This window comes from Orycteropus afer, unplaced genomic scaffold (genome assembly GCF_000298275.1).
Source record: "Orycteropus afer afer isolate SDZICR_OR568_19922 unplaced genomic scaffold, OryAfe1.0 scaffold00048, whole genome shotgun sequence".
In the NCBI taxonomy this organism is placed as follows: domain Eukaryota; kingdom Metazoa; phylum Chordata; class Mammalia; order Tubulidentata; family Orycteropodidae; genus Orycteropus; species Orycteropus afer.
Genome location: NW_006921635.1, coordinates 3,549,934 through 3,565,287, shown reverse-complemented (window position 1 = coordinate 3,565,287; position 15,354 = coordinate 3,549,934). Strand labels below are relative to the sequence as shown.

At 48.1% G+C, this 15,354-nt stretch overlaps 1 protein-coding gene across 1 annotated transcript in view; it reads left to right on the top strand.

Moving 5' to 3' along the window:
- Positions 1-15,354, top strand: part of CFAP251 (cilia and flagella associated protein 251) — a 94,985-nt gene that overhangs the window by 16,173 nt on the left and 63,458 nt on the right. Inside the window, exons 3-6 of the mRNA XM_042780597.1 lie at positions 3,220-3,360; positions 5,112-5,221; positions 13,183-13,294; positions 13,514-13,594. Of these exons, the coding sequence (XP_042636531.1) occupies positions 3,220-3,360; positions 5,112-5,221; positions 13,183-13,294; positions 13,514-13,594 (444 nt within the window). The remainder of the gene's footprint in view (positions 1-3,219; positions 3,361-5,111; positions 5,222-13,182; positions 13,295-13,513; positions 13,595-15,354) is intronic.

The window sequence follows — 15,354 nt, the reverse complement described above, 5'->3', positions numbered from 1 at the left end:
CTTCTGCCTAGTCTGCCATCTTGCCGGAACTCCCTTCTGCTTTTCGGTTTTTTGTGTGTTACGGGTAGAGCTGCTCTATAGGATTTTCTGGGCTGCAATCTTTATGGAAGCGGATCACCAGGCCTGTTCCACAGGGCCACTGGGGGGATTCAAACCGCCAGCCTTTGGTTACCAGCTGTGCCACCAGGGACCTCTCTTTGTTTTCGGTGATTGATTTGGGAGTGCAGATCACCAGGACTTCCTCCTGAGATGACTCTGGGCTTGACCTCCAGCCGTTTGTGTGGCAGCTGAGCATGTTAACCATTTACGCATACGGGGCCACCTGAATGAGAGTCTACTCGGGCAACTGTTTTTTTTCTTCGTTTCCTGGGACTGCTGTAATGAAGTAGCACAAGGTGGGTGGCCTAAAACGAGGAGTGTATTGTCTCACAGCTCTGGAGTCTAGAGCCCACATTCAGCGTGCGGCAGGCTGTGTTCCCTTCGGAGGCTCTGGGGGAGGGCCCTTCCTTGTGTCTCCCGGCTTCCGGAGGCCCTGGGGCTCCTGGCTGGCTGTGTGATGTACCGTCAGTTTCTGCCTCCATCTTTGGGCGGCTGTCTTCCTTCTTGGCCTCTCTTCTCCTCTTTCACAAGGACAGCACTCATGAGGGATGAGGACTGGCCATACTTCAGCGTGACCTCCTGTTAACTGATATCACCTTCAAAGACTCTGTTTCCAAACCAGGTCACGTTCACAGCTCCCAGGGTTAGGACTTCGGCGTATCTTTTGGGGGCCCCAACTCTGTAACATGATTGTTAAAAATGGTGCCAGGTGGGGCGAGGGATACGATGTGAACCCAGCTGTTGTGGCTGTTGCCCTGTGCCCGGCGACTGCACTCGGCCAAGTCTGTTTTCACTAACGACAGGAGTCTGGTTAGCACTGTTTCCTTTCCACGACTTAATCGTTAAATGGCAAAATACGTTTCCAGCAAGAAGACAGTGCCTTTTAGACTTAGCAAGTTTCCCAAAAGACCAGTCTCATGAGAAGAAATTGGCTTTTAAGAACCAGCCAAATATCAAATAATTCTGTTCCTAGAAGTTGCAGCTTGAGACGGTTCTGATGCCATGATTCTACCACTCACACCCACACACTGAGAGATGGAAATAGAAGTAGAAACGACAGGGAATGAGCAGATGGAAACAGGAGAGGATGGGCTACCGAGTGGAGGAGTGGGAACTCGCCCACATTGCCTGTTAAATCCTTTGGGGAAAGATATATGATATATCAATTTTACATTGTATATCTTATCCCAAGATAAGAAAGGAAACTCACCAGATTTTGTTTCTGTACCCCAATTAAAAAATAAAAACCTCAATGTTAGCGAGTCAGTTCCCACTCATAGCGACTCTCATTGGGTTTCCAAGGCTGTAAATCTTTACAGAAGCTTACTGCCTCATCTTTCTTCCACGGAGTGGCTGGTAGGTTTGAACCACTGGCCTTTTGGTTAGCAGGCAAATGCCTTAACCACCACACTACCAGACCTCTTTATACCCCAATATAATTCTTAAAAAATTATGGCAATATAACAAAAAAAAAAATTCACTGATTTTTATCAAGTTATCTTTTAACTGTCACTTGAAACACTCTGCCACATTTAGGTGATTAGTTGGCCATTGGATTATGTCCCTCCAAAAGAAGTGTTGTAAATGCTCTCACCTCTATGGCTGTGGTTATAAGCTCATTCGGGAGTGGGCTGTCTTTGTTACCTTAATGAGGCAGACTTAGTGTAGGGTGTCAATCTCTTACGAGATATAAAAGGAGCAGGGGAAGCAGAGATGGAGATTGCCAAGGAACCAGGACCCAAGCTGAAGAGACAAGGACCTTCCCCAGAGCTGGCGGAGAGAGAAGGCCTTCCCTGAGAGCCCGCGCCCTGAATTCAGACTCCCAGCCTCCTCAACTGTGGGAAAAGAGATTGTGTTTGTTAAAGCCATCCACGTGTGGTATTTCTGTTACAATAGCACTGGATGACTAAGACAGAAGAGTTAATTTTGATCAAAGGAGTCCTGGTGATGCAATGATTAAGGTTGGCTGCTCAAACCCACTAGTGGCTCCGTGAGAGGAAAGACCTAGCAATCTATCTCCGTAAAGATTACAGCCTAGGAAACCCGGTGGCGCTGTTCTGCTCAGTCGCGTGGGGTCGTGTGAGTCAGAATCGACAGCATCTGGCAACACCAGCACCGCCACCACTTTTTGTAAAGACTTTGATCACAGAATGCTACCTGAATAAAGCACACTGAATTACAAGCAGTAGTCAGATTTATTTACATTACCTGTTGTTTTTTGTTTCATGAAATTACTGTTTTGGCCTTATTCCAGGTAATATGGACTTTTTAATTCGGAGGGAATTTGATCTCTTTATCCTGCCTGGAAAAGCAGGGAATGAGAACCAAATGTGCAGATGGAACGTTGGCCTTTCCTACAGAGTTGCTTTAGTGGCTAGATTGTAACTTGCCTGTCACACATACTTTCCTAAAGGAAGTTGATTCTCATGGTAATCGCTTACAAAGCGTCTGGTCCGCACCCTGGAGAGTGGAAGGATGGGATGTTGTGTGTTTACTGTTAAAACTTTTTTTCTCTCTCTTTCTCTCCTTTCCTTTCCCTTTTCCCATCTCCCTCCCTCTTTTCCTTCCCTCCTTGTCCCCCAGGCCATCTCCCCAGAGGGAACCTCACTTCCCTCTGGCCTCACTCACCTTCCCTTTTCCTTTGAAATTGAGATAAAATACACGTCCCATAAAATGTACCCTTTTCAAGTGGACGATTCAATGCTTTTTAGTATATTTATGAGGTTGTGCTGCTATTACCACAAATTCCAGAATATTCCGTCACCTCAGAAAGAAACCCCGTACCCAGTAACCATCACTCCCCATGCCCTCCTCCGTCCAGCTTCTGGCCAGCAGCTGTGTCTGTTTTCTGTTTGTGACAGGTCTCTTCTGGGGGTTTCCTGCCAATGAGATCTGCTTCTCTGGACTTTCATGCTTGCTTCTACCCTGGGTGATGTTTTCAGGGTTCACCCACGTTACAGTGCGCTGTGCAAGACTTTCCTTACAGTGGTTTCTCTTCATGGGACAGTGGGGAGTCTTTTGATGGGAATTGCCTTTCCTGGGGACTCGGACCAGGAGAGACTGATGCCACACACTGGGCTCAGCACACCCGAGTCTTGCTGATTCAACTTTGTCTTCCAGACCATGACTTGGACATTTGGATGGAACAGTTCCCTTCCTGTCTTCAGTATTCGAGATGAAAACCAGAGAGTTCTTCTCTATGTGTGTGCGCACACCGCCGTCATCTATGACGTTTTCAAGAACAGTCAGCACCACCTTCAGGTACGCAGGGCCGTCTTACTGAGGAGACCGCAGGAGTCTTTATCTTGCATGCAGCGTTGCGCTTTGCGTCTCGAGGGCTGACTGCCTTCTGTTCTGTCATACGTTTTTTATCTCTCTCTCGAACCACAGCAAATCCCATATTTAGAAACAGATACTGTTTTCCAGCATCTCTCATCTCATCAGAATCGACTCACATACTCACTTCCTTTTATAGTTACAAAAAGTTAAAACACCTGTGTTTTTAAAATGTCTGTAAATGCATGACGGGATTTTCCTGTATTCCGTCCCATTGTCGCCATGGTGAGCTATAGTGAACATAACTGACACCGTTGCTGTCGATTGGATCCCAACTCACGGGCACCCTGAGTGCAGTGAGCGACTTCACATGGCTCTTCCTGCGTTGGTCTTTGTGATGTCCACCAGATGACTGGGTGGAACTAAGCAAATATGAGGTGCTTTCGGCCATTGCAACAGATTATTGAATTCAGCAGTGAAGCAGAGAGTGCCGTGGGAAGCTGGCTGGTCTCAGAATGGGTTAAAGGGTCGGAGGGTGGCGACATGGCTGACCTCGGCCTCATAGGACTCAGCCTTGAGCTACTGCTGGTGACTTTCTCTCCACTTCATGAGGTTCGTAGAGAAGGTCAGATGCTAGTCCATACCCTGAAGTTTCCAAGGCTGTAAATCTTTCTGGAAGCAGGTTGCCATATCTTTTTTCTACGAAGCCCCTGGTGGGTTTGAACTGCCAACCTTTTGGTTAACAGCCAAGTGCTTTAACCACTGTGCCACGAGGGCTCCTTATGGTGAGCATAAGGACCACTAGCCTTTCAGCAGGTCACTGTGAATCCTAATCAACTCGACCGCGATGGGTTTACTCAGCAGAGACTCAGAGCTAACGGATGCTTAGACTCCTTGCAAGTTTTCAAAAGGCTGATTCTCATCAGCACGCTGAGAAGTAGGCAGGCATCCCCGTTCTCCAGAAAAGTAACAAGCTCAGGGATCACATTACTGAAGCCGGGTCTTGGTCTCCTGACTTGAACTATCAGGTAGGCTGAGCTGTCCTCCTGTCCCTCCCTCTCTTTAGCACCTTTGCTTACTGTTGCCCTTCACCACCACTCCCCACCTCGCCTTCCACACAGGCGACAGAAGCGACAGGAGCGGGAGGCTGAGACAGGTGTGGAAGAGTAGGGCTGGCAGCCAGCCTGGGCTGGGGGCAGGCGGGAAGTGCAGTGCCTGCACGCAGCTGGGAGTCCAGCCTCTGAAGTGGCAGATGGCGGGGGATGGCTTTGGCCACTCAGTCAGTCCTTCCTTCCTTCCTTCCTTCTTTCATTCATTCCACAAATCCTTAATCATCGCCACTGTGTCTTGACTGATGGGTATTTGTTTAGACTTAAAACGGATCCAGTCCCTGCCACGCAGCACTTACAGTCTCCTAGGGGAGACAGACCTTAAGCAAGGGAATGCGTAAATGCACAATTATGGATTGTCATAAGCACTGGGAAGGGCAGGTCAAAGTGCTGTGGGACCCACTGTTTCTGGGAGTGAAGCTTATCTTCCAGGTGTTTTGAGGAAGAAAAAGTTTGAAAACCATAGGCCAAGAGAGATGGGGAGACTGTAGGGGAGGCTGGTAGGAGAGGCCTTCCGGGCCAGCTGAGCCTTGAAAGGGAGCTCAGATCCTCAGTGAGGCCTGGCCTCTCCTGCGCCCGGGGCTGGGCCGCATCCTGTCCGCCCACGTCTTCTCTCCCTTTCTGCAGGGCCACGCCAATGTCATCTCCTGCCTCTGCGTCAGTGAAGACAGGCGGTGGATTGCCACAGCCGACAAAGGGCCCGACTGCCTGATAATTATATGGGACTCCTTCACAGGGTAGGCTCACCGTGGTCACTTTGTTATTTTCTGGTTTCGGTAGAGTGTCTGCCACAGTGTCAAAACAGAGAACGAGTAATGCTGGTCCGGAGATGCGGCACCCAGTGATGGGTGCTCAGTGGGGCTGGCTTGCCGGGGAAGGCTCGTTGTCCTGTTGCCTTGGTGACTGATGGAGTGCCATTACTTTGGTGAATTTCTCACTCGCGGTTCTTGGCTCGTTAAGCTCAGAAACTCGGTTTGACAGTGTCCCAGAGTAGACAGGGCCCGGAAGGCTGACTCACACTAACCCCGCTCACAAAAGCTCAAAGCACAAACCAGATGCCAGCTCTTTCATTTACCAGGAGAGATGCGACTTTGCTCAGGACCAGGCTTTCTATCACTGGCCAGCCTGGGCTGTTCTCAGTGGGCACCAGCAAGTACCTCCCCGCAGCTCTGCATTCGTGTGGCACGCTGCCCGACCGCCGCTGGCGATGTGTTTCTTCTTGGGTACCATCAGCCTGTTAATCTGCCATGGGCAAGAGGAGCCTCCCCAAAGCTGCTGCTTTGCTGCGGCCGGTCCCCACTTCCAGCAGCCTCTTTCCCTCACAGCTGAATAAAACAGATTCGATTCTTCAGAACAGTTCCAGACTTAGAGAGATTTGAGGTGATAGTACCAGGGTTCCCACGTGCCCCACACCCGCTTTCATCTGTTCGTACCTTGCACTTGTTGCAGTTACTGAGCCGATATCATTGCTTTGTTACCAACTCAAGCTCAGAGTTTTGTCAGATTTCCTTAACTTCTCCCTACTGCTCTTTTCTGTCCCAGGTCCCATCCTGGTTCTCACACCATGTGTCCTTGTCATTTCTTCCTCTTTCTGTGACACTTTCTCAGACTCCCCTTGTTTCTGGTGATCGTTTTGAGGAGATCTAGTCAGGCATTTTAGGGAGCTCTGGTGGCACAGTGGCCAAGGCATTCGGCTGCTCACTGGAAGGTCAGTGGTTCGAAGCCACCAGCTGCCTCACTGGAGAAAGATGAGGCAGTCTGCTTCTGTGAAGACTGACAGACAGCCTTGGAGACCCGGTGAGGCAGTCCAGAGCATGAGAAAGAGCACTTAGGAACTTTTGTAGCAACTTGATGTTGCAGCCACATTTTGACTTTATGAAAGTATTGGTAGGCTATGGGTTGAAAAGTGAAAAAAACAAAAAAGTCCTTTGCTGCAGATGGTTTGGGAAGGCTGGGCAGGAGGCTACTTAGGCAGGAGGGAGAGTGTGAGGTTGAGCTGTCAGCTTGGGGGACGGCTGTCAAGCAGGAGGCTGGCTTCCTTGTTGAGGGTGTTTGGGGATTTGAGATGTGGGGGCGTGGCTTGGTATAACCAATGGAAACACAGCAGAGTCACCCAGCGTGAAATGGAAGAATGGTGGTGTGGCCCCATCAGTGGGTGCCATGGGGATGTCTTGCCCAGCAGATTAGAGAGTGTAGACTGTGACATGGGAGCTGAGAGGGCACAGGCAAGTGACGCTGAGGAGCAGCATGGCAGAGGGACTGCTCTCGGCTCCCGGTCGTCCAGCTCGGCCCTTGTTCACCCTGTGGCTTGGAGGCCTGTGGAAGTTGAGTGACTTTCCCCATAGCACAGATCGTTAACAGATGTTAACATCTTCCACAGATCGAGGAGGGCCAGAGTACCCCATTGGGCTGCTGCCAGTGGAGCCGGGTACCTGGGCCTGGTCACTGTTACTGGTGGGACTTCTCTCCCACTTCCTGGGCCTGGAGGCCGAGATCTGGGGAGATTCGGGGAGATTCATTGACACGGGAGGGTGAGGCCCTGGTTGGAGGGATGTGTGTGCTGGACCCGGAGGGCAAGAGAGTACAGATGTTGGAGATAAGGGAGAATTCTGGCCAAGAGTGTCTGGGAGGGGGACACAGGCACCAGTCTCCCCCATCCCTGTCACCCAGTCCTGGTCCTCACACCACCTGACCTTCCGGTGGCCTGTGAGGCCTTCATCTCCCTCGGCATCTCTGATCCCACTCCCGCTTGCTCACGGTCCCTTCTCAGTCACCTCTTGGGCTCACGTGCCTGTGGTCACCCGGAAACGTGGCTCAAAACGAGGAGGAGACGTTCACCTTGCTGTACAGGTACCAGTGGCGGCCCCGGATCTGAAGCCATGCTGTGTGCGGGTTCCCTTAGCGTCTGCAGGCTAGGTGGGCGGGTCCCTCTCCCCGGTTGAGGAAGTTGCTGGGGGTCATCCTCCCCACAGGCCTCCCCGGCACCTGCTGCTGAAACAGCCAAAAGTTCTGTTCCCTCTGCACCGTCCCCCGCCCCCACCCCTGCCTAGGTCAGTACAGCCCCCTCCTCTCTGGTCTCCCTCCCCCAGTGGACCCTCAGTCCAGTCTCTGTGACATTGGTTTTTGAAAAATTTCTTTTTGGATTTTTATTTTTAGTAGTAGTTTTTTTTTTTTTTTTTTCAATTGTGATTTGGGTGAAAATTTACAGAGCAAATTCATTTTCCATACAGCAGTTCACATATACTTTGTCTCGTGACATTGACCACAGTTCACCACAATGCAACAGCTGCCCTCTCACTTCCACCTAATAGTCACCTCTTCCCAGTGTCCATCCCTCCATGCACTCCTGCCCACTGGGCTCTCTCCCTGTGCATAAGCAGCCCTTCTTTATTCCATGATTGTTCTCTCCAAGGAGTGTATCTACCTCAGGTAAATGTTCAGCTCATATGCCTGTCTTTTGTTTGGTTGGAAGCCACAGGTGTGGGTTCAATTCCAGACCTGAAGGGCAGCTAGGGGCCATAGTCTCAGTGGTTCCACCAGGCTCTATCAGACCAGCAAACCTGGTCCCCCTGCTTTTTTTTTCTCCAAATGATTTTGAGTTTTGTTCCACATTGTTCTCCCTCTCTATCCAGGATCTCCTACATAGATCCCCTTCCAAGTGGTTGACAGTGGTAGCCAGGCACCATCTAGTTCTTCTGGTCTCATAGTCATACAGGCTGCAGATTAGATGGTGTACCAGTCGCTAAGACTAATAGTTTCCATGAATGTTTGGTTTTCTTCATTCTTCTTTGCTCTAGATGAGGAGAGGCCCATCATTGCATCTAGGTGGCAGCTTACAGGCTTTTCAGATCCCAGTCACTACTTGCCAAAGTAGGAGGTGGATCAATATCTTGTGTAGTATGTTATGCCATTTGAGCTTGATGTCCCCTGCGTATTTTTAGTAGTATTTTTAATAGACTTTCTTTTTCAGAGCAGTTTGAATTTTATAGAAGTATTGTAATGAAGTAGAGTCTCCGTTTCCCCCCTGCCTCCCCAAATTCTCCTGTTGCTAACATTTTTCATTTAGTGGTGCATTTGTTACAGATGATAAACCAATACTGATACGTTATTGGTAACTGAGGTGTACAGTTTAATTAAAGAGTTCACTGTTGTGCAGTCCTGTGGGTTTGGGCACATCTTAACATCATGTCTCCACCATGACCATGTCACACAGAATAATTTCACTTTCCTCCAACGCTTGTGCCCCACTTGTTCATTCCCCCCCCATGGCAATTGCTCATATTTTCATTGTCTCTGTGGTTTGTTTTTTCCAGAATATATGGCTTTGATCTTTCAAAAATCATTTAAATAAATGTTAATTGACATATAATTTGTGATTCACAACCCACCCGACGACAACAACAACAACACGTGGCACATGTATTTTGAGAAACTCAAGTCTTCTTTGGCTGCATCGTGGTCTTCTCCCAGAGGTGATCGTGGGTTGGTATGTTTCTTTCCAGAAGGTACATGTTGTTATTGTTGTTATGTGCCGTCGAGTCAGACCTAACTCATAGTGACCCCTCCTTGGGTTTCTGAGGCGGTATCACTATGGAAGTGGATTGCCCAACCTTCCTTCCAAGGAGTGGCTGGTGTGTTTGAACCGCCACCCTTCTGGTTAGCAGTCAAGTGCCTTAGGCAATATGCTACCATAGCTCCTAGAAGATACGTAGACATGTAGAGATGTACGTCATCATTCTACATTTTTTCTCCATGACATTTTTCGTGTGATCTTGGTGTAGTGGATGAGTGCTCGGCTGTTAACTGAAAGGTCAGTGGTTTGAACCCACCAGCTGCTCTGTGGGAGAATGAGGCAGTCTGCTTCCATAAAGGTTTATAGCCTTGGAACCCCTCTGGGGCAGTTCTGCCCTGTCCTGCAGTGTTGGTGTGAGTCAGAAGTGACTCGACAGCACTAGATTTTTGCTTTTTTTCTTTTCCCAAAAGCACACCTGCTCATGTGGCTCCCCTGCTTGAAAGCCTCAGTGCCTCCCTCCCCCATTGCTCAGTCGGCAGGCACCACAGAGAATATGCACCCTGTCCCACATCCGTATGCCTCCCCAGGGAGAGAAATTCCCATCTTCATGCCTCGTCCTGTTCTGTGGTCATCCGTGCTTTCAGCTGCAAAAGCCTGAACACCCAGGTCAGCAGCCATAGCAGGTCTGCAGCGAAGGGCAGCGCAGGGTGTGCCTCTGCTTGTCACCTTGGCTGACGTTTCTCCCATCCCCGGTCAGAGTTGGGCCCATTACAGATGACGCTTATCACATGCCATCTTCTGATTTATAAAGCTGTCTCCACACTAGACTGGGAGCACATGAAAACAAAAACCAAACTCACTGCCATGGAGTCGGATCTGACTCATAGCAACCCCTCCTTGGGTTTCCAAGGTGGTATCACTACAGGGGGAGCTATGGTGGCATAGTACCTAAGGCATTTTTCTGCTAACCAGAAGGCTGGTGGTTCAAACCCACTAGCCACTCCTCAGAAGGAAGGTTGGGCAATCCACTTCCATAGTGATACTGCCTCGGAAACCCAAGGAGGGGTCGCTATGAGTCGAATCCGACTCGACAGCAGTGTGCTGCGTTGTTGTATCACTACGGAAGTAGTAGTGCGTTGCGTTGTTGTATCACTATGGAAGTAGATTGCCCAGCTTCCTTCCGAGGAGTGGCTGGTGGGTTTGAACTGCCAGCCTTCTGGTTAGCAGTCTAAAGCCTTGGGCACTATGCCACCAGCGCTCCTGCAGTGAGGGTGGCTTTTTGTTTGATAAGGTCACGTTTACCAGCACCAGCTGCTGTCGCCTTCGACGCGTGGTGAACACACTTGTCAGAGCAGAGCTGTGCTCTGCGGGGATTTCCGGGCTGATTTTCCTGAAGCAGAGCTCCAGGCCTTTCTTCTGAGGGGCCTCACGGTGGACACGAACCTCTGATTCTTCCGGAAGCAGCCGAGGTGTTAACTGTTCACGCCACCCACAGACTTCCAGGGAGGCATCTCTGTGGCACATTGCTCAGACTCCCTGTCGACCTGAGCTTTACGATGTCCCCGAGGAACCCAGCAAAGGTTCTTCAGAGGCCATTCTTGTTTTAGAATGAAGAATCACTTTCCTAAAGTGACAAATTAAAAACCATAGTTCTCCCTTAAGCTTTTCACTCAACTTCCAAATCGTATTCTATTTATAAATCTAGCAGATTTCTGCAGTCACTTTTAAAGGGGCTTTGATTAACGCCTGGCTCCATCTGCAAATTTGGTTATTGACTCCTTTTGAATTTATTAAGCCTTGCTTTATGGCCTAACTTATGGTCTATCATGGAAAAAGTTCCATGTGCACTGGAGAAGAATGTATATTGTGCTGCTGTTGGGTGAAGTGCTCTATAGATGTCTATAAGGCCAAGTTGATGGATTGTATTGTTTAGCTCTTCTGCATCTTTGTTGAGTTTCTTTCCAGTTGTTCTATCTTTCAAAGAAAGTGGTGTATTAAAGTATTGACTCCTTTTGAACATCCTGAACTGCATTTAGGAACTGCGTATATTCAGCTTCATTTTGGGTTCATTAGTTGTCTGATTAACAAGTCCTTTCCCAGTCCTTCAGTAGTGCTTGTAAATTTAATAGATTAGAAATAAATAGGGCGAATCTTAGGTTCCTGTCAGTGTTCTGGTGTTATTTATAAACCCAATACAATTTCAATTTAAAATCACAAGTCTAAATCAGCTGCATATTTTAAGTTAGAATCACAGATCTGATCTGTTACAGACCTCTAGTACATCCGATCCTCTTAAACATAACACATTCCTAAAAAATGAACAAATTCCGAATCGAAAATACATTAATAGCACATGTCTGACTGACTTCATCTTTTCTGTATTTAATCCTAAATGCCCCAGGGATCGGAGACATTTTCTCACTCAGGCTACCATTATGTCGTTCTCTGCAGTTTAGGGGTTGCCTTCCCAAGTGAATTGTGGGGCTGTTTCTCAGTTGGATGAAGTTTCTTAAGTGATAGAGATACAGAGAGGCCATCATCTGGGGCACAGACTCGGTTCCAGCTGTTGGAGCACTGATGTGACATACTGAGGTCTGTTTGCATTCACTGCAGCGAGGACTCCTTGATGAAGAAAGTGGACAGCCACATAGCCCACGTTCCTGGTTGAAGTCTCTTTACCACCCACTCCTCTCTTCCCATGGGAAGTCTCCAACCCACCACGGAGACAATGACTTCCACCATTGCTTTTCTTAGATATGTCAAAACCGTCTAATTAAAATTCTCCCTCTGTTAAAATTTTGTCTTCCATTTCTAATGTCAGGGCCCCAGAGCAGTGTGTTTAAGCCCAAAATGAAAGCCCCTCCTCACCCAGACCCTGCCTGGAAAGTAACCAGGGTTTACAGTGTGGAGACTTTTTTCTATAAACACACACAGGACGATGCTGTGTGTGTTGGGTGCTGTTGTGTGCCATCGAGTCCTCACAGTGACCCTGGAGGAGAGAGCAGAACTGGCCCACGGGGTTCCTAAGGCTGTCATCTTTAGGGGAGCAGGTCGCCAGGTCTTCTGTCCTGCAGGGTTCGAGTCACCGATCTCTCAACAACTGAGCGCTTAACCCTTGTGCCACCAGGGCTCCATATGCTATGTGTACGCTTCTGTGTTTTACTTTTTGCACAAAAATTGGGTGACTTGCCCAGATGCCCGTCAATCTTTCTGAAGGCAGCTTAGCTTCTCATTCCATGGCTGCGCCACGGTATTCTCCTGTGGACGGACACTTGTGCATATTTTTTGGTATTGATGCTGTGTCGCGATGAACACGGATTTGCATTTATCTCCACTTACTTGCATTCATACAGGTGGATTTTTAGTAGAGCAGTGATCTCATGGATAATATCCTTTCTTTTGTGTGTCACTCTGCTTTTCTGCTGAAAGGAGATCTCAAGGCATGGTTTTGGTTCAAGGTTTAAAGAGTGTGTCAGGGCAATAGTCTCTGGGAGTCCTCTGGTCTCAACTGGTCCAGTTATCTTGCTTTTTGTAAGAATGAGTTTTGTTCTACATTTCTCCCATTCTATCTGGAATCATCTATTGTGACCTGGGTCAGAACGGTCCGTGGCAGTAGCCAGGCACCATCTAATTCTGTCTCAGGGCAGTTGAGGTCATGGCTCATGTAGGCTATTAGCCCGGTAGACTAGGAGGCCGAGCCTGACCACTGAACCGCATTACGCCAATTGACTGAATTGTCCCAGAAGACTACTGTCCTGAGCTTCCAAACATAGAAAACCAATCTTGCAAGTTGTTTGGTTATGTCTGAGGAGTATCTTTGGTTGTGTCTTTAATGGATATATGTGCCTGCCCATATTTATCTGTATTTGCACATATGTATAGATACTTCTATCTGTTCTCACATATGTATGCACCTGTTCTTACCCATATACCTATATGTATGTCTGGTTTCTTTCACTAAGTCTAGTCTCCAAGGTTCATCTCTGTTATCATATGTGTCAGAACTTTATTCCTTTTTATGTCTGCATAATGGTCCATTGTATACGTAGACCACATTTTGCTCATCCATTCATCTGTTGATGAACACTTGAGTTATTCCCACCTTGTGGCTGTTGTGAATGGAGCCGTTCTGGGAAGCCAGTTCCACATCAGCAGACGCTTGTCCCTCCTCGTCCTGTTTTGCAGAATCCCTGTGCACACGATATTTGACAGCTGCCCAGAAGGCAATGGCATCAAGGTGATAGCCATCACCCGCGACGCCAAGTATCTGGCAACCATCTCAGATGGTAAAGTCCAGGTAACGGGTCCTTGGGGTCCACCTAGCAGGCTGGTCATCTTGTCAAGATGTCCCCATGGGCAGCTCTGCCCAGGCAGCAAGGCACCTGTAATATTCTTAGGGGAGGCTTATGGGACTTTGCTAAATGAGCCAAAGTTACTGTGTCACCAGAAGAGGTGGGAGGTACCTCAGCAACCTTCAGAGAGCATCTCATCTTCCTCTGTCTGCTGTCACTTGCAGAAAATTTGCATCTGGAAGTGGACCTTAGCTGTGGAGACGCCGGCATGCTCTCTGAACCTTAACAGCGAGTATGGTTTTCAGGTGAGTTCCATCTGACGCAGTGATGCTTAACCTGATGTTGCACGAGACCGGGCCAGCCTCCTTGTTTCAGTGGAGTTTTGTTGTGGTGTAGGAGAGCTTTTAACAGGTACCTTCACATTCGCCATCTGATGTTTGATAATCGTAACTAAGCTTCTCGAGCACTTAGTATTATGTATACAATTTTGCTAAGTTTCTTACACATATTGTCCCGCATAGTCCTTGCAAACATGGTAGAAGGGAGACATTACTAAATAGTATTTGTGAGATTATTAAAGAATTTGTTTAAAGTCACCCAGCTAGCAGCCTTTCTGATTCTAGAAGCACGCTCCTAATAGCTTCTAACCTCGTAACTAACTTGTAAGTTACATAGGGAGGTGGTTGTTATTATTACTGGCAGTTGATATGAGGTGACTTGCCAAGGACTCCCAGAATGTTTACACCAGCTGACTTGATTTGCCAGGTCCCTGCTCTCTGCTGTTCTCCCTTGTCCCCTCCATTCCAGTGTCCTCCATTCAGCAGGCATTTGCTGAGTGCTTCCTGTGTGCCTGGAACTGTGATAATTACGCACATAGCTTCCCAGTGGCCAGAAGTCAACATTGTGCTCATCTTCTCTCAACATCCTCCCTGTGCCCTCAAAAGCCCTTACTTCCTAAAGCTGTACTATGGAATACAGTAGCCATTTAAATCAGTTACAATGAAATAAAATGACAAATTCAGTTCCTTGCTTCCACTAGCCACACTTCAAACTCAGTAGCCACATGTGGCTAGTGGCCGCCATATTGGATAGCACATAGAACATTTCCATCATCGTGGAATGTTCTATTGGATGATTGTGATAGTTGGAGCTGTGTGTCAACTTGGCTGGACCACAATTCTGTGTGGTTTAAGCAACTGTGAGGTAGATTGTTCCCATGATGAGGTCAGATGTATATGTTTTGAGCAGCCAATCCATCGAAAGGGAGTTTCCCTAGGGGTGTGACCGGCTTCCCGTATATTTATGGCCATCCTGGGAAAAGAGACACTCTTCTGTGGATCGGGATTCTGTTGTGCTGCCTACACATTCTGATTGTGCCGTGAGCAACAATCCACCATTCGGCCTGGAGATCTTGGATTCATCATTCGTTGGAGTCAGCAGCCAGTGTACTGCCTGCCAAACTTGAGCTCTGCAGTCCCTGAAGCTGCAAGAGTTGGGAAAAGCCTCCAGCTTGACGTTTGATCCAAGAACTTGGGACTTGCCAGCTTCTATAAGTGTGTGAGCCATTCTCCTAAGATAATTTCTTTTTCTTTCTCTGCCTCCAGTTAGTAAAGAGGGCCCTGCTAATCCGTGGGGTGAGGTGGCAACATTAATATGCAAAATAGCACCACCAATAGATCAAGTACTTTTGAGAAGTGAGGCTCTGGGTGATCGCATATTTGATACTTTTCTGCAATTTTGTCAGCATGAGGAGTATAAGGAAGCTCCTTGATTGGTCCCACTTTAGACTAGACAAAGTGGTGAAAGAGTGAGATGAGTTCAGGGCTGCTGAGTCACAGCTTAACTGCCACCTAAAAGACCTCAGTGTTTCTAGTTGCGCTCTGAAAGAAAGCCTTATTTCTTCTAGTAACAGAGCTGATATTACCGAAAACCAAACCCAGAGTCTTATTGTAGGGGTGGCTGAATTACAATGCCAATTAAATTTCCAACCCAGAATAGTGTCTGCAGTTAAAGTGAGGGCACTGATTGGGGGAAAGTGGGATCCTGAGACCTGGAATGGGGATAT